At 44.8% G+C, this 19,000-nt stretch overlaps 1 protein-coding gene and 1 pseudogene across 1 annotated transcript; one reads left to right on the forward strand and one right to left on the reverse strand.

The window, feature by feature from the left end:
• Positions 1-19,000, forward strand: part of LOC121576322 — a 157,963-nt pseudogene that overhangs the window by 46,654 nt on the left and 92,309 nt on the right.
• On the reverse strand, positions 2,369-7,047 carry LOC121577389 (zinc finger protein 345-like). The gene is made up of 3 exons (XM_045215248.1): positions 6,961-7,047; positions 5,833-6,004; positions 2,369-4,610 (listed from the first exon to the last, which is right to left on the reverse strand). The coding sequence occupies exons 1-3, from the start codon at positions 6,997-6,999 to the stop codon at positions 3,088-3,090; spliced, it is 1,734 nt and encodes a 577-aa protein (XP_045071183.1). The 5' UTR covers positions 7,000-7,047; the 3' UTR covers positions 2,369-3,087.

The raw sequence follows: 19,000 nt of genomic DNA on the forward strand, positions 1-19,000 counted from the left end.
ATACTTGTTCTCCCCACTGTATATACTTATTATGGACACAGTATGCTTTACATTAGTTATCTTTTTATTAGTTGTTAGTTGTTATTAGTCCCATCCTTCATCTCCATTCAACACCTCCCATCTATCTCTTAACACCGTCCATATTGGATTTCTATTTGCCATATATTTTTCAACTGTACTGTGATGTTTCACAAAGGTTCTGAACCCTTCTATTCTCATTGTTTCTACAGATTGTACATTGACTGTACACATTTTTGCTAAAAGTATTATTATATTATTGATCGATTGACTATGACTTTTCAGATCACCCAGTAGTGCTATCTGTAGGGTTAGATCCAAGTAAATATTGCAATCCTTCAGCCATTCCTGGACCTGTGTCCAAAAACAAATGATTTAATGATTCTGTCTCTTCTCAGTAAAATCTGCAGAGCTGGGAATATAGTATCCCCCATATAAATAACATTATATTGGTAGCAAGAATTTTGTATAATAATATAAATTGAAAAATTCTAAGTTTTGAATCCGTCGTCGTTTTGCGTATCAATTCATAAACACTATGCCATGGAATCGGTACATCAAAAATCTCTTCCCAACTATTTTGCAATCTACAGTTGAAGTCGGAAGTTTACATACATCTTAGCCAAATACATTTAAACTCAGTTTTTCACAATTCCTGACATTTAACCCTAGTAAAAATTCCCTGTCTTAGGTCAGTTAGGATCACCACTTTATTTTAACCATGTGAAATGTCAGAATAATAGTAGAGAGAATGATTTATTTCAGCTTTTATTTCTTTCATCACATTAACAGTGGGTCAGAAGTTTACATACACTCAATTAGTATTTGGTAGCATTGCCTTTAAATTGTTTTACTTGGGTCAAACGTGTCGGGTAGCCTTCCACAAGCTTCCCACAATAAGTTGGGTGAATTTTGGCCCATTCCACCTGACAGAGCTGGTGTAACTGAGTCAGGTTTGTAGGCCTCCTTGCTCGCACACGATTTTTCAGTTCTGCCCACAAATATTCTATAGGATTGAGGTCAAGCCATTTTGCCACAACTTTGGAAGTATGCTTGGGGTCATTGTCCATTTGGAAGACCCATTTGTGACCAAGCTTTAACTTTCTGACTGATGTCTTGAGATGTTGCTTCAATATATCCACATAATCTTCCTTCCTCATGATGCCATCTATTTTGTGAAGTACACCAGTCCCTCCTGCAGCAAAGCACCCCCACAGCATGATACTGACACCCCCGTACTTCACGGTTGGGATGGTGTTCTTTGGCTTGCAAGCTTCCCCCTTTTTCCTCCAAACGTGGACCAGAGACAGTGAAGGACTAAATCCTGCCCAATATTCTTGTCTCCTTAAGGAAACGAAATACATAATTAAATACCACATCCTCTGAAGATTTCCCCAGCAGTTCACTTAATCCTGACTCTTCAACCCCATTACTCCTTAAAATGAATAACAATCGCTCCCTTTCCCTCACATATTTCTGGCACTGTTCTACTGTCTCCAGCTGCTCCTGACAATGATCACACCTCCCAGTCGGATGTTTCACCACCAATTTCAATGTACTATTGAGCCTTGTGTGTCCCAGTCTCAGCCTTGTGACTACACTTTCCTCCCTTCTCTCTCTATTCCAGGAGTATTGTTGGGAAGTAGGGTCATGGAGATGTTGTCCGTTCTTGTACCAGATGTAGGTGGGGTTGGGGTTGTCGGTCAGAAGACAGGTGGTGCTACAGGTCAGTGTTCTCTTCTTTTCCTCTGTGGAGGAAGACACCTTCACCTGCAGGTCTAAATGATTCTAATGAATTATTACAATTAGATATGATATATTACCTGTGACAGTCAAGAGTTGCTCCAGGGAAGCTGTACCCCCATTCTGCATCCTGTGTTTTAAATCTGAACTTGTACTCTCAGGTACTGTGATTCTCAGGGTGCAGTCTCTCTTTAGTCCCAAGGTACTCAGCACGACCTGTATTCTCTGGCACCGAGCTCAGGATTTTAGCCACCTCATTACATTTCTCTTGGACATATGATATGTGCAGGGCAGTTCCACTGTTGAGATTTTTATAGCACAGATACTCTGATGGGTGTAAATCATGTTGAAACAGTTCACCTAAAACAGTAGTAGGCCCATTCATTTATTCAATTTGTTTCTTCAATAACTATTGCACTCAACAAAAATATAAATGCAACATGCAACAATTTCTAAGATTTTACTGAGTTACAGTTAATAAAAAGAACTGTCAATTGAAATAAATGAATTAGGCCCTAATCTATGGATTTCACATGATTGGGAATACAGATATGCATCTGTTGGTCACAGATACCTTTAAAAAAGGTAGTCAGTATCTGGTGTGACCACCATTTGCCTCATGCAGTGCGACACATCTCCTTCACGTAAGATAATGGATTTAATTTATTTTTGTATTGAATACATGTTTAGCGGAAGTTACCACCAGGGACTCAAAGTCAAAATTAAATGAATACATCTTTATTATCAGCAAGCTGGAGAAGTTCCAACAAACTTAATGCACCATAGTACACGTTGGTCGGGAGCTCTTTCGGGGCAGTCCCGTTAGTTCTCTTATAAACTGCTTACACAGAAATTATATATGCATGATTTACATTATACATTATTCATAATTAATTCATAATTAACATTTGGTTCCTGCACATTTCTCCTATCTTAACTTATAGAACATATTCTGGGCGTTCTGCCAAAAGTTCTGACCGCCTCCCCCTCATATCTTTACCCAGCACCTACAGGAACCAATGATTGTATGAGACAAGATGTACATTTCAAGGCTATTTCCCTCACACATTAATATACACCTACTATTGTTGAAACATTATTCTACATTATTTAATGGATAATAGAAGTTTTTGAAATAAGATACAGCTCTGAACACCCCCACCCCACAACACACACACAGCACTCCTACTCCGAGACGCTTGATATATATGGATCCAGATGGTAACCTGTATGCTACACAGGTTACCATGGTAATCAGACTTAGTAAACTGTTAGAGAATGGGATATAGATGACTCTTTACCAGATGTTTTCTATTGAAACTTTATTTAGGGATCTGGAACCGGTGCCGGGGAGGAGGGAGATGAAAGACAACATGTTTGTGCTTTCAGGTGTTTTTTCAGTGACACTGAAAGAGCAAAGCTCTTTCCACATAGACAGGAGTACGGTTTCTCTCCAGTGTGTGTGAGCCGGTGTTTGCTCAGGGTTCCTGATTGATTGAAGATCTTCCCACACTGATCACAGCTATAAGGCTTCTCTCCTGTGTGTATGCGTTGGTGTGTAGTAAGGTTTCCGGATAGAGCAAAGCTCTTCCCACACTGATCACAGCTATAAGGCTTCTCTCCTGTGTGTATGCGTTGGTGTGTAGTCAGGGCTCCTGATTGATTAAAGCTCTTCCCACACTGATCACAGCTATAAGGCTTCTCTCCTGTGTGTATGCGTTGGTGTGTAGTCAGGTGTCCTGACTTCCTGAAGCTCTTCCCACACTGATCACAGCTATAACCCTTCTCTCCTGTGTGTATGTGTTGGTGTGTAGTTAGGGTCCTTGATTGACTGAATCTTTTCCCACACTGATCACAGATATAAGGCTTCTCTCCTGTGTGTATGCGTTGGTGTGAAGTCAGGTCTCCTGATAGATTGAAGCTCTTCCCACACTGATCACAGCTATAAGGCTTCTCTCCTGTGTGTATGCGTTGGTGTGTAGTCAGGTGTCCTGACTTCCTGAAGCTCTTCCCACACTGATCACAGCTATAAGGCTTCTCTCCTGTGTGTATGTGTTGGTGTGTAGTCAGGGCTCCTGACTGATTGAAACTCTTCCCACACTGATCACAGCTATAAGGCTTCTCTCCTGTGTGTATGCGTTGGTGTGTAGTCAGGTGACCGGATAGAGCAAAGCTCTTCCCACACTGATCACAGCTATAAGGCTTCTCTCCTGTGTGTATGCGTTGGTGTTTAGTCAGGTCTCCTGATTGATTGAAGCTCTTCCCACACTGATCACAGCTATAAGGCTTCTCTCCTGTGTGTATGCGTTGGTGTTTAGTCAGGTTTCCGGATAGAGCAAAGCTCTTCCCACACTGATCACAGCTATAAGGCTTCTCTCCTGTGTGTATGCGCTGGTGTGTAGTCAGGTTTCCTGACTGATTGAAGATCTTCCCACACTGATCACAGCTATAAGGCTTCTCTCCTGTGTGTATGCGTTGGTGTTTAGTCAGGGCTCCTGATTGACTGAAGCTCTTCCCACAATCAAAGCAGGGGTAAGGCCTCTCCCCTGTATGAATTCTCTGAGATTTTAAGGTTTTAGATGCAGCGAAACGCTTCCCACACTGAGAGCAGCGGTACGGTTTCTTTCCAGTGTGAATCCGTTGGTAAATGATAAATTCCCTCTGTTTAGTAGAACTCTTCCCACAGTCAACGCAGCAGTGGTGAGGATTCTTCCCTATACATCTCTGCTGGTGTTTGAGACGTTCTGATCTGGAGAGACTCTTCTCTGTCTTGTCAGCATCATGATGTTGTCGAGGCTCCCCAGATGATAAGCCCCTCCCACTGAGAGAGCAACGGTTAGGGCTGTCCCCTGTGAAACAAAGATATTGAATAGCATGTACATCTGAAATCAGGCTACCTGATGGGACTTTGATAAATGCTGAAAATTGCGAATCTAAAAATGTTTACTACCACATGTTATTTTTGAGAAGCATATTTGATTCCAAATTCGGACATATAAAGTTTGTATGTGAAACCTATTTCTAAGATGCATACTTTCGCGCAAATAAAGGAAACTTGCGCTGCTCGTGCTAGCACATGTGCAGATTAAATATGCCTCTATGAATCTGATTAATTTGAAAAATGTCTCTGAAAAACAGGTGTTTTTAACAGCGTTACATCAATTGTCACCTTAAGCTGTTTTGTGGTGGAAAACTGAGCAAGTCAAACCATTTACCCATACATAGACATGCAATAAATCTTTTAACAAATACAAATGTTTGAAGATCGCATTAAATTGCCACTAACTGTTGCAAAAAACAAGCTTCCTGTCACAAGTGAATTGATGGTTGATTTAAAGGACTATTTTACCAATGAATCCAATGGTTTTTGTTGTTTTCAGTAGTCCCCTGTTACTGTCAACCCTGTTACTTTTTTGGCACATAGGCACTTAGTATAGTAATATTTGTGTTGAGATGGGAAAACATGTTTTTTATTAAATTGAACATGTTCTCTTTATGGGTAGGGGAGGGGAGGGAATGGCTGGCAGGGATGTAGCTCAGTTGATAGAGCATGGCGTTTGCAACGCCAGGGTTGTGGGTTCGATTCCCACGGGGGGCCAGTATAAAAAAATATGTATTCACTAACTGTAAGTCGCTCTGGATAAGAGCGTCTGCTAAATGACTAAAAAAAAACAAAAAAATTAAATAAAATAAAAATGACAGAATGTTAAAATTAGGTGAAATATATTTTTTGAATGACTAAAGTGTATAAAGATGGCAGAATTTTTATATAACATCATTGTTTTAGCACTATCCACTGAGTTATGAAACTACGGTGCATAACATGGTTCAGTGTTCCAATAAATGAGCACAATCTACTTTTTTGTTTTTTCATATTGCCGGCGTCTTGAAGCTAAAATTGGGATCATGTTTACTGTGTTAATGACCATACCAAAAAAAACAGTAAAGGAAAGCAATGTACAATACAGTGAACTTAGCAAAATGAGGAATTTATGGTAGGTACATGTGGGCCGCCATCTTTATGCACCTCCACTATTGTTACAGAAGAAGACTGTAGTCTAATCTACACACCATGGTTCTTACTTAATGAAATCAAATCTCCATGTTCCTTCTCTTCTCCTCCTCCTCTCTCAGTTCCACTCTGCCCCGGTGTTTTCCTGCAGTCGACCAGACCCAAAGCGGTACCAGGAGGCTTTTGACCTGGGGACTCCTGGAGGGTGGAGGGGAACGGGCTAGCTTTGTCCTGTTGGCCACAAGAAGTATTAAACAGTTCATCATTAAACCAAATATTGTATTAATTTAGTCTAAACCTCTGATTGATTTGGGTGCATCCCTTGAAAATCTCCTTTTACTTGAAATGTTCAATCATTCACTACAACCCACAAATCTAAGAGCATTATGTTGGTGGTGGCATGGGCTAGTTTCCACCATACTTCTTATTCCAGTCATTTCCTTTCAAACATCGAGGAAGAGGCGAAGAGAGAGGGATAACTGGGCCCAAAATCTGGCTTCTGGCTTATTTGATTGAATATAAATGTCGTAACGATTAGGTTGTTAGGAGTGTATTGGTAAAAGTAGGACACGTGACATCTCGGCAACTTTGAGAAAAAATTAACTTTGTATGGGAGCAGTGCCTGGTCGTCACTAGTTACCAAAAACAAAATCATAAACCACACCATTTCTACAATTGATCTTATTAAAATGTGATTTAAACCTTAACCACACTTCTAACTTTAAGCCTAACCCTAAATAAATAAAAATACGATATAGACGTTTGACTTTGTGATTGTGGTAACTAGTGGAAACACGCATATCTGCCCTCTCATTGGCTATAATGGTCCCATATGATCTTGCCTCTTCCCGATTGCCTTCCATTTTTGAAAACATTTGTTTTCTTTGTAAGAGCGGCCACTTGAGTATCTGGTCAAATAATGGATAATGTGTTCGAAATCAGTTAAGGGATGTGAACATGTGCACCCTTTGGGAGGAAGGAGAGATGTTTAGGTCATAGTCACAGATTCCTAAACATTATATAGTAGTAGGCTACTTTGTTGAAGTAAAAAAATACACATTTTTACCGTCTTGTTTTCTTTTATCCGGCCATTTAAACCGAACATAGGAATGTGGAGGATCAAAGATGACGAAAACTAGGCCTAGACATTTTATACAACACACCTATACTGTTAAAAGCAGACTTACCCGATCCATTGTGGAAGCTATTGTTTCTTTGTATGACATGAAATGTTGTCGCCCACAACAGTACAGTTAGGCTACTTTGTCTTCTTCTTCTTTAAGGTTTTATGGCAAACTACACATATTGGCATATTACCGCCACCTACTGTACCGGCAGTGAACGAAAAATTAAAATATCCATTGTGGGAAATGGAGGCGGTGGGCGTGGGTGGCACCATCATACACATACAAAAATGTTATTCATCCCAAAATGCCAAACCCCTTCAGTGATAATCCAAATCACTACCCTACATAGGCTCAGGGGCTTGTGTGGACAGAACATATATCGACAGGATTCCTTGTAATGCCTCTGCTGTAAAATCCCTGTGTCCCAAAAAAACTTTCAGTTGCACTCACAAGCATTCACAAGTCACAACAATGCCTATTTTCTCCAATTTCTTATTTGTTTGCACTGTGCAGTTTTTAACCAATCAATGCAATAAACGATACAAAGTCCACCTTTTTAACATGCAACATGTCAGGACCCTACGGAGCCCCTTAGGGGTCATGTTGGAGAGGGAAAAAACTGTCAGACTAATCCGTTCCCTCGTTTTTAAAAATCTGTTCTCTTCGATTTTTTTATCCATTCCCTCTGATTTTTGAATCAGTTCTCTTCTATTTTTTTTACCAATTCCCTCTGATTTTTTTCCCATTCCCTCTGATTTTTGAATCAGTTCTCTTATATTTTTTATCCATTCCCTCTGATTTGTTATCTGTTCCCTCAGATTTTTTATCCATTCCCTTGATTTTTTTTTATACGTTCCCTCAGATGTTTCATGTTTTCCATATGAATTCCAAGATCTAATTTGGGGCACACAAGCGTCCAACTTCAAGTTCAATCAATAGACCCCACCCCCGAGTATCAGTCACATAGGCCTATCAGTTTATTCTCTATGGCCTGTAGCAGAACCACAAGATCTGGAGCAGTAGTTGCAATAATCTATTATACAATCCTAAAGTTCAGGGGAATGGCAACAATATCATAGCAGTCTCTTGCCCATGAGGCCTTCCACATGCCAACACACTAGCAATGCCAATGCCAACCCCAACTAGCAACAGGTATAGAATCTTCTCATGAGCTCTGAGTTGAGCGGACATGCTGCCCCTGGTGACCCTTTGGATTTGTGTGTATTGCTAGGTATTACTGTACTGTTGGAGCTCGAAACACAAGCATTTCGCTGCACCTGCGATAACATCTGCAAAAACATGTAGGATAGGCTACTGGTAGTCCCTGTCACGATCGTCAGGGAGAGACCAATGCGCAGCGTTGAAGGTGAACATATTAATATTTATTTAATGATCACACGATCAAAACAACAAACGAAAACGTGACGTCTACGGTTTAAACACAAACCAACACGAACAAGAAACCACAAACACAAAGTGAAAGACAGACAGTAAAATATGGCTCCCAATCAGAGACAACCAGCTGACACTCGTTGCCTCTGATTGGGAGTCACTCAGGCCAACATAGATAGACAACGACTAGAACCTAAACAAAATAAACACCCTGGCTCAACATACGAGAGTCCCCAGAGCCAGGGCGTGACAGTACCCCCCCCCCAAAGGCGCGGACTCCGACCGCGCCAACCAACCACAACAGGGGAGGGACCGGGTGGGCACTCCGCCTCGGCGGCGGATCCGGCTCCGGACATGACCCAGGCACGGGTTGTGCTGGACTGACGACGCGCACCCCTGGCTTGGTGCGTGGAGGAGGAACGGGCCTTACCAGGCTGACGACGCACACCGTAGGCTTGGTGCGTGGAGCAGGGACAGGCCGGACTGGGCTGACGAAGCACACCACTGACTTGGTGCGGGGAGCAGGAACGGGCCGAGCCGGGCTGACGAAGCGCACCACTGCCTTGGTGCGGTGAGCAGGAAGGGGCCGGACCGAGCTGACGAAGCGCACCCCTGACTTGGTGCGGGGAGCAGGAATGGGCCAGACCGGGCTGACGAAGCGCACCCCTGACTTGGTGCGGGGAGCAGGAATGGGCCGGACCGGGCTGACGACGCGCACCCCTGACTTGGTGCGGGGAGCAGGAATGGGCCGGACCGGGCTGACGACGCGCACCACTGACTTGGTGCGGGGAGCAGGAATGGGCCGGACCGGGCTGACGACGCGCACCACTGACTTGGTGCGGGGAGCAGGAACGGGCCGCGCCGGGCTGACGAAACCCACCACTGACTTGATGGGAGTGGCAGGAACAGGCCGGACCGTACTGGGAACACACACCACTGGCCCTGCGTGGGGATCAGGAACAGGCCGGACCGGACTGGCAACACACGCCAGTACCTCTCGCCGTGCCTCTACAACCTCCTTCCCCCTGGTGACCAGTGACTCCCGTAACCTGGCGGCCTCCTCTGCCAACCCGCTGGACCGCTCTATCGCGGCCTCCTGCTGCCCCGACGTCGTGAGCCCCCCCCTAAAAATTTTCTGGGGGTCTCTCCTCCCCGTGGGCCAGGCCTCCATCGTTCTCGCCCAACTCTCGCTCCTCTGTCTCCAACTCCCGCCATTCAGCTCCTCAATGGGCTTGACCCAGTCGAAGCTCTTCCTCAACTGGTCCCAAGTCCACCCTCTCTGCTCCTCACTAGGCTTGACCCAGTCGAGGTTGCCACGGAGATCTGCTAGGGATTGCTCCTGGACACGCTGCTTGGTCTGGTTTTGGTGGTTTCTTCTGTCACGATCGTCAGGGAGAGACCAATGCGCAGCGTTGAAGGTGAACATATTAATATTTATTTAATGATCACACGATCAAAACAACAAACGAAAACGTGACATCTACGGTTTAAACACAAACCAACACGAACAAGAAACCACAAACACAAAGTGAAAGACAGACAGTAAAATATGGCTCCCAATCAGAGACAACCAGCTGACACTCGTTGCCTCTGATTGGGAGTCACTCAGGCCAACATAGATAGACAACGACTAGAACCTAAACAAAATAAACACCCTGGCTCAACATACGAGAGTCCCCAGAGCCAGGGCGTGACAGTCCCACATTATGGTGAAATAGAACTATATTTGTTTTCTTATTTTGGCACTTGTAGGGCTTGATATGTTCATGATACCTCATTATTATTATTTCTACCTCAAATGGATGAATTGGACGCTACAAAGAGACCTGGAAGAGTCACCTGATCCACCCCTCAAAGAACGAGAATGTCCCCCATGGTCGGCCCGATGTCATGCACACAGTTCCAGAGTTGCATGATACATTACTTGTGTGGTGTGTCACAAAAGGACATAACCAGCTGCGAGGACCAGTGTGACCACCGTCATGACATAGCTTGTGATTAGGATGTGCACACCCTGTACTCCTACATCATGGCAGAGAACAATCTTGCTGTTCCTGTGGATGCATACATGGCCATTGACCTCTACCTCGCGCTAAGGGAAGAGCTGTTAGTACTTTTAAACCCCTGAGAGTCCATGGTGGTATGCTTGACTGAGACTGTAGGCCAGGGGCGGTGTGTTCAATAGGGCGATATGGGCGACGCACTGCCAAACGGGAAAAGGAAGGGATTTTTTTTCTAATCAATTATATCACGGCAACAGTAGTTATCAGTGTTGTAATCTAGACGTCTGATCTGCCACAGTGCCACACTGCCACTAAATGTCCAATCAGGCTAAAGTCGTGCTTCAAATGGCTCCCCCCCCTTTTGGGGCGATTTCAGTCAGGTTGAAAATCGCCCAGAAGTCTGTCATAGACTCCCATGTAAAATCTATTTTTTTCAAATTTCAGAGCTTTCAATACAATCTCTATGGGTGTCTGAGGGCTTGCACTTACGCGCTTTCGTCATACGTAACGTAACCATGAACGTAACTAAGAAAAGAGCGGGTAGCAGCCTCAATCAATTCACTACTACTATCAAAATGGCTAGGCTTCAGTGCAACTCGATTGTGTCTTTGAAAGAAGTTCCTTTTTGTCGGCGAACAAATGAAGATAAATTGGCAACGAAACAATTAGGACCTCCCAGACCAAATTTAATAATTCAACAGGTTTCTACTAAAGGCGGAAAGTCCTACACCCGAGGATTTTCCAAAAATTGGTACGAACGAAAAAAGACATTGCCACTCAACTGGATGAGGGATACAGGCTAGCTGTCCGCCGCCACAACGATGAGGTTAGTGTTGATAATCACAAGTTTACTGGAGAACTGAGACCAAGTAGAGACTTTGGACAGGGTGGATATGGTATAATAAAGGCAGTTTATTCAGAGGTAAAGATATCTGGAATCGCGTGCACGGACCCGTTCGTCAAACTCTTAGGGAGCTATACATTAAGCCCCATTACTTACCATATCAGATAAGAGAAATTGCTGCAGCTACATATATTTTACATCCTGGCCCTACATAGTTCACTATTTGCATCACTTACCAAAATATTACATGTGGTCATATATGCTTGGAAAGTGGAGATGCCATAGAACGTCAAAAAAGTAAACATTGCTGGAGACACATTGCCGTTTTGGAGAAGACATCGCGTTTGCTAGCGAAGAGATTTGTTGTGGCAAATGAACTTGGGCTGGGAATTGCCAGGAACCTCACGATAAGATATATGCATTGCGAGTCTCATGATTCTATACGTATTGCGATTCGATACTGTGATTTTATTGCGCACCATATGTCTGTTGCAGAGGGATCAGAAAGCCATGAGAACGAGTTTTGATCAGTCATGGAAATAAAAGTGCTGAAAACAAATTGGCTCCCAATGTGAAAAGATTGAGAACAAGCTATGAAGGAACAATAATGGTGTTTTGGTGCAGGTACAGCCAACTAGCGCTAAAATATTGCGATATTGTCAATACAGTATATCGTAAAGTATCACTATGTAACTCGATTTCTTTCACCCCAATCCCTCAAATTAACGGTAAATAACTGAATTGTTTGCCCCACATTTAGCTAAGATGATTAGCTAGCCAGCTAAAATGTTTTATTTAGTTAGCAGTCGCATCTACAATAGTTTACTGTCAATAACGTCTCCAAAAATGACGTGGTGTCTCCAATTGTGTTGACATTTTACAATTGCGATGCGCATCCATGAGTATCCACTTTCTGTAGCTCAGCTGGTAGAGCACTGCGCTTGTAACGCCAAGGTAGTGGGTTCGATCCCGGGACCACCCATACACAAAAATGTATGCACGCATGACTGTAAGTCGCTTTGGATAAAAGCGTCTGCTAAATGGCATATTATTATTATTATTATTATTATTATTATTATTATTATTATTATTATTATTATCTGAAGAGAGCCCCGAAACATTGTGTGCAGACATTTTATGCAATAAATGAAGTAGGTTGAATCTAGTAGTTCTGATCTTCTGATTGGTCCTGATGAGTTGGGCGAGGTCCCCTCCAGGCTAGTGTCACTGTTGCATTGGCTCTGAGTCGGGTTCTCTGTCTTCAAATGTTCAGCCTAAGAGAGGGGATTTTTGTGTGTGTGTGTGTGTGTGTGTGTGTGTGTTTAACAGTGATGATGTGTGTGTGTGTGTGTGTGTGTGTGTGTTTAACAGTGATGATGTGTGTGTGTGTGTGTTTGTGTGTGTGTGTGTGTGTGTGTCCTCAGAGCAAGAACTCGTGAGTTGGAAGAACTGAGAGGCCTATGGCGTGGGTGTTGTCCTTGGCCACCTGCTGACAAGGCTGACAAGATAGGACCCTTTTGTCCATTGTTATTGGATAGGAACAGAACTTATAACCAGCTCCTGACCTAAATAGATCTTAGCACAACATTTTACTCAACATATCATATTCCATATTCACTATAACAAATATATTTACTACGACATTAGCAAGAACCGCCACATCCTCAGCCGGCTAATCCAGTGTGTGAAGTTTTGCGGAGTGTTTGAGTTAGCTTTGCGAGGCAAAGATGAAACTGAGGGCTCCACCAACCCTGGTAAGCCAACACTTTTGAGATCAGTCAATAAATGCTTCTGGTATTGACTTATATGCTGCCCCTGTCTTCATGTTGTTGCTGGACATATCTTTTTTAAAATGTGTGTAGGTCACCAAAACATCAGAAAAATTGCCCCCCCTGAGAATTTTTTCAGGAGCCGCCACTGCTGTACGCATATTTCATTCTCCCTCTACTCCCTTCACCACTCAGAAATATACTAGGGATTTACCAGTCATATTATTTGAGAATCAATGGATATGAATTGTGCCTTTAAGTAACAGTATATTTCTACATATTCCGAAAAAAATATTAGCAATGTTGACTTTTGTTGTCAATTGCCCTTTTAGTTTATGAAAATGTAAACCCATGAACAGAAACTTTGGACTAAAACACATTTTTTACACAGTTTTTACAAACTAGGCTACTCCTGAGTGGCGAGTGCTGTCACGAATTCCGCCGAGACTGCTCCTCCTCCTTGCTCGGGCAGGCTTCGGCGTTCATCGTCCCCGGAGTACTAGCTACTACCGCTTGATGTCTCGATGTTTGTTTGGTCTTGTCTTGTTAGTGCACCTGTTTCGTGTTATGTATTGATTAGGTCACCTATAAGTTTCCTTTAGTTTTGTTTGCAGTTGTGTGTGATTGTCCGCCTGTCCGTTGATGTTTATATTTGTTCTCGTGTTTATAGTGTATTTACGCACTGTATGCGTAATCGCTCGCCTCCAGTGTTTGAGGCCCGTTATTTTTGTATTGTCTGTTTGACTAGTAAAGTCGTTTTGACTGAGCTTCTGTGTCCTGCGCCTGACTCCAACACCGCATCCACATCAGCTTGTGACAGAATCACACACCTATACTATGGAGTCAGCAGGAGCAGCGGCGGCGACCGAGTCGCTGGAGGATCGGGTCAGCTGCCAGGACGCCAGGATCCAGCAACTCGGCTCCGCCATGCAAGAGGTGATGAACACCCTGCGCCGATGGGAAAGGGGAGGCGTGCCCACACCTCCTCCTACCTTACCACCACCATCGGCCAGCCCCACCAGAACAGCTCCGGAATCCAGTGGGATTCGGCTCTCGCTCCCGAGGGCGTATGATGGCACCGCAGCCGGGTGTCAGGGGTTCCTCCTTCAGGTGGAACTCTACCTGGCCACCATACACCCGGCGCCCTCGGGATACGAGAGCGTTTCCGCCCTCATCTCCTGTCTCTCCGGCAAGGCGTTGGAGTGGGCCAACGCCGAATGGAGTGGAATAGACGCCGCCACCATCAGCTACGCGGAGTTCTCCCGCCGCTTCAGGGCTGTGTTCGATCACCCTCCTGAGGGTAAAGCAGCGGGGGAGCGTCTGTTCCACCTCCGACAGGGAAAGAGGAGCGCACAGGAGTTCGCCCTGGATTTCCGGACTCTAGCGGCGGATGCGGGGTGGAATGAGAGGGCCCTCATCGACCACTATCGGTGTAGCCTACGTGAGGACGTTCGACGAGAGCTGGCCTGCAGGGACACCACTCTATCCTTTGACCAGCTGGTGGACATGTCCATCCGTCTGGATACCCTGCTGGCCACCCGCGGACGTCCCGAGTTGGGGCCGTCCATTCCATCCCCCAGCATTTCCGAGCCTAGCCCTATGGAGCTCGGGGTGCTGGCGCTAGAGAGAGGAGGAGAGAGAGCCCGAGGGGGGCCCTGCACCAACTGTGGCCGTGGAGGACACATTGCGGCTAGGTGCTGGGGAGGGTCTCCAGGGAGTCGGGGCAACAGGTCACGCACTGGGGAGTCATTCCAGGTGAGTAGGCGCCCCACTCACCCAGAGCTCTCTGTTGTTCACTTGTGTATACCTGTGGTATTTCCTCAGGTTGCATCTCATTCCCAGCATAAGGCGCTAGTCGATTCAGGCGCAGCTGGGAATTTTATTGATCGGAAATTTTGTATTAAGTTAGGGATTCCCCTCCTGCCCGTTGATGCACCCTTCCCTGTCCATGCCCTAGATAGCCGCCCGTTGGGATCTGGGTTGATTAGGGAGGTCACAGCGCCACTAAAGATGAAGACGCAGGGGGGTCATGAGGAGATCATTCAGTTGTACCTGATCGACTCTCCTGCGTATCCCGTGGTGCTGGGGCTTCCTTGGTTAATCATCCATGACCCCACCATTTCGTGGCAACAGAGGGCTCTCAAGGAGTGGTCTGACCAGTGTGTTGGGCAATGTTTAGGTGTTTGCGTTGGGGCGACCACGGTGGAGAGTCCGAACCAAGTGCCCACAATGCACATTCCCCCTGAGTATGAGGATTTGGCACTCGTGTTCAGCAAGACTAGGGCGACGCGATTGCCACCTCATAGACAGGGAGATTGTGCGATAAACCTCCAGACAGGTGCGGCACTCCCGCGGAGCCATGTGTATCCTCTGTCTCAAGAGGAGACGGCGGCTATGGAGACATACAGTGGGGAAAAAAAGTATTCGGTCAGCCACCAATTGTGCAAGTTCTCCCACTTAAAAAGATGAGAGAGGCCTGTAATTTTCATCATAGGTACACGTCAACTATGACAGACAAATTGAGAAAAAAAATCCAGAAAATCACATTGTAGGATTTTTAATGAATTTATTTGCAAATTATGGTGGAAAATAAGTATTTGGTCACCTACAAACAAGCAAGATTTCTGGCTCTCACAGACCTGTAACTTCTTCTTTAAGAGGCTCCTCTGTCCTCCACTCGTTACCTGTATTAATGGCACCTGTTTGAACTTGTTATCAGTATAAAAGACACCTGTCCACAACCTCAAACAGTCACACTCCAAACTCCACTATGGCCAAGACCAAAGAGCTGTCAAAGGACACCAGAAACAAAATTGTAGACCTGCACCAGGCTGGGAAGACTGAATCTGCAATAGGTAAGCAGCTTGGTTTGAAGAAATCAACTGTGGGAGCAATTATTAGGAAATGGAAGACATACAAGACCACTGATAATCTCCCTCGATCTAGGGCTCCACGCAAGATCTCATCCCGTGGGGTCAAAATGATCACAAGAACGGTGAGCAAAAATCCCAGAACCACACGGGGGTCCTAGTGAATGACCTGCAGAGAGCTGGGACCAAAGTAACAAAGCCTACCATCAGTAACACACCACGCCACCAGGGACTCAAATCCTGCAGTGCAAGACGTGTCCCCCTGCTTAAGCTAGTACATGTCCAGGCCCGTCTGAAGTTTGCTAGAGTGCATTTGGATGATCCAGAAGAGGATTGGGAGAATGTCATATGGTCAGATGAAACCAAAATATAACTTTTTGGTAAAAACTCAACTGGTCGTGTTTGGAGGACAAAGAATGCTGAGTTGCATCCAAAGAACACCATACCTACTGTGAAGCATGGGGGTGGAAACATCATGCTTTGGGGCTGTTTTTCTGCAAAGGGACCAGGACGACTGATCCGTGTAAAGGAAAGAATGAATGGGGCCATGTATCATGAGATTTTGAGTGAAAACCTCCTTCCATCAGCAAGGGCATTGAAGATGAAACGTGGCTGGGTCTTTCAGCATGACAATGATCCCAAACACACCGCCCGGGCAACGAAGGAGTGGCTTCGTAAGAAGCATTTCAAGGTCCTGGAGTGGCCCAGCCAGTCTCCACATCTCAACCCCATAGAAAATCTTTGGAGGGAGTTGAAAGTCTGTGTTGCCCAGCGATAGCCCCAAAACATCACTGCTCTAGAGGAGATCTGCATGGAGGAATGGGCCAAAATACCAGCAACAGTGTGTGAAAACCTTGTGAAGACTTACAGAAAACGTTTGACCTGTGTCATTGCCAACAAAGGGTATATAACAAAGTATTGAGAAACTTTTGTTATTGACCAAATACTTATTTTCCACCATCATTTGCAAATAAATTCATTAAAAATCCTACAATGTGATTTTCTGGATTTTTTTTCCTCATTTTGTCTGTCATAGTTGACGTGTACCTATGATGAAAATTACAGGCCTCTCTCATCTTTTTAAGTGGGAGAACTTGCACAATTGGTGGCTGACTAAATACTTTTTTTCCCCACTGTACATAGCCGAGTCCCTGAGACAAGGATACATACGGTCCTCCACTTCCCCTGCGTCCTCAAGTTTCTTTTTTGTGAAGAAGAAGGATGGAGGGTTGCGCCCGTGTATTGATTATCGTAGTCTAAATCAGATCACTGTTAAATACAGTTACCCTCTTCCTCTGATTGCGAGTATGACTGAATCATTACGCGGAGCGCGTTTCTTCACAAAACTGGATCTCAGGAGCGCCTATAACTTGGTGCGCATTAGGGAGGGAGATGAATGGAAGACGGCATTTAGTACCACCTCAGGTCATTATGAGTATCTCATCATGCCATGCGGGTTGATGAATGCTCCTTCAGTTGATGAATGCTCCTCCAAGATGGCGTAGTAGTGCAGTTTGTTTTTGTCGTATGTCTGTAAATAGCCTGTAAATACCCTATTTTTCTGTATTTTTCGTACATATTTCCCTATCAGACTTTTCATCCTTCTACAAAATATACTTTCATGCAACCCGCCTCACTCAATGTGGAACGGATTCTATTATTGACTTACCTTTATCTAGAATCTAGAATCTCCAGTTGAAACTAGCTAGCCAGCTAACTAGCTACTTGCTATTAGCCACAGCTAGCGGTATTTCACCCAGAACATTTGATTTTTTTCTGCGGGATTAATTTTAATCACTGGACATTAATCACCGGATATTCGGCCAGTCTGCACAGCGCGTTATCGACCCAGAACTTATCAGTTTTTCCGCCGGAATTACTGAATCACTGGACCTTTAACTCCGGATTCATCGCTACCAGCTAGCTACAACAAAACGGACGCTGTGGTCTGGCTAATCATCCTGAGCTAGGCCCATCTCCCGGCTATCTACCTCTCTGTCAACCGGACGGGACCACCTAGTGTTGACACGGAGCCCCGCCGATCCTACACGACTGTTCCGCCGACGAAATCGTCTGATGTGGTTACGACGTTAACCACGAAGTTTCCATCTGCTAGCCCCGGCCCGCTAGCACACGCTAGCCGTGGCCTCTTACTCACTAGTGCTTTACCACCGGACCTTATGATAACTCAGCTATACAGCTGATGTCTGCTGGACTGTTCCTTTTTATGGTACTACATCCTGTTTATGTTTAGCCTCAGCCCAAACATGGTTAGTTTATTGTTGTTTCGGTTATTTCTAATTGTACTATATCACTGTAGACCCCCCAGCCTAGCTAAACCTGCCTTAGATAGCTCCTTTGCCCCTCCCCCTATACACGCGGAGACCGACTCAATTGATGCCTCCAGCGATGCTATCTCTTTCATTGTTACCCAACGCTTAGGTTTACCTCCACTTTACTCATATCCTTCCATATCCTTGTCTGTACATAATGCCCTGAATCTTTTCTATAACACCCAGAAATCTGCCCCCTTTATTCTATGTACCCAACGCACTAGAAGACCAGTTCTTAAAGCCTTTAGCCGTATCCTTATTCTAGTCCTCCTCTGTTCCTCTGGTGATGTAGAGGCTAACCCAGGCCCTGCAGCCCTCAGTATCACTCCTACTCCCCAGGCGCTATCATTTGCTGACTTCTGTAATCGCAAAAGTCTTGGTTTCTTGCACATAAATATCAGAAGTCTACTTCCTAAGTTTGAGTTATTCACTGCGTTAGCACACTCTGCCAACCCTGATGTTCTAGCAGTGTCTGAATCCTGGCTCAGGAAGGCCACAAAAAATTCAGAAATGTCCATCCCCAACTATAACATTTTCCGTCTAGATAGAACTGCCAAAGGGGGTGGAGTTGCAATCTACTGTAGAGATAGCCTGCAGAGCTCTATCATACTATCCAGGTCTGTGCCCAAACAGTTTGAGCTTCTACTTCTAAAAATCCACCTTTCCAGAAATAAGTCTCTCACTGTTGCCGCTTGCTACAGACCCCCCTCAGCCCCCAGCTGTGCCCTGGACACCATATGTGAATTGATTGCCCCCCATTTATCCTCAGAGTTCGTACTGCTTGGTGACCTAAATTGGGATATGCTTAATACCCCAGCCATCCTACAATCCAAGCTAGATGCCCTCAACCTCACGCAAATTATCAACGAACCTACCAGGTACAACCCTA

Source organism: Coregonus clupeaformis, unplaced genomic scaffold, assembly GCF_020615455.1.
Source record: "Coregonus clupeaformis isolate EN_2021a unplaced genomic scaffold, ASM2061545v1 scaf0403, whole genome shotgun sequence".
NCBI classification, from domain to species: domain Eukaryota; kingdom Metazoa; phylum Chordata; class Actinopteri; order Salmoniformes; family Salmonidae; genus Coregonus; species Coregonus clupeaformis.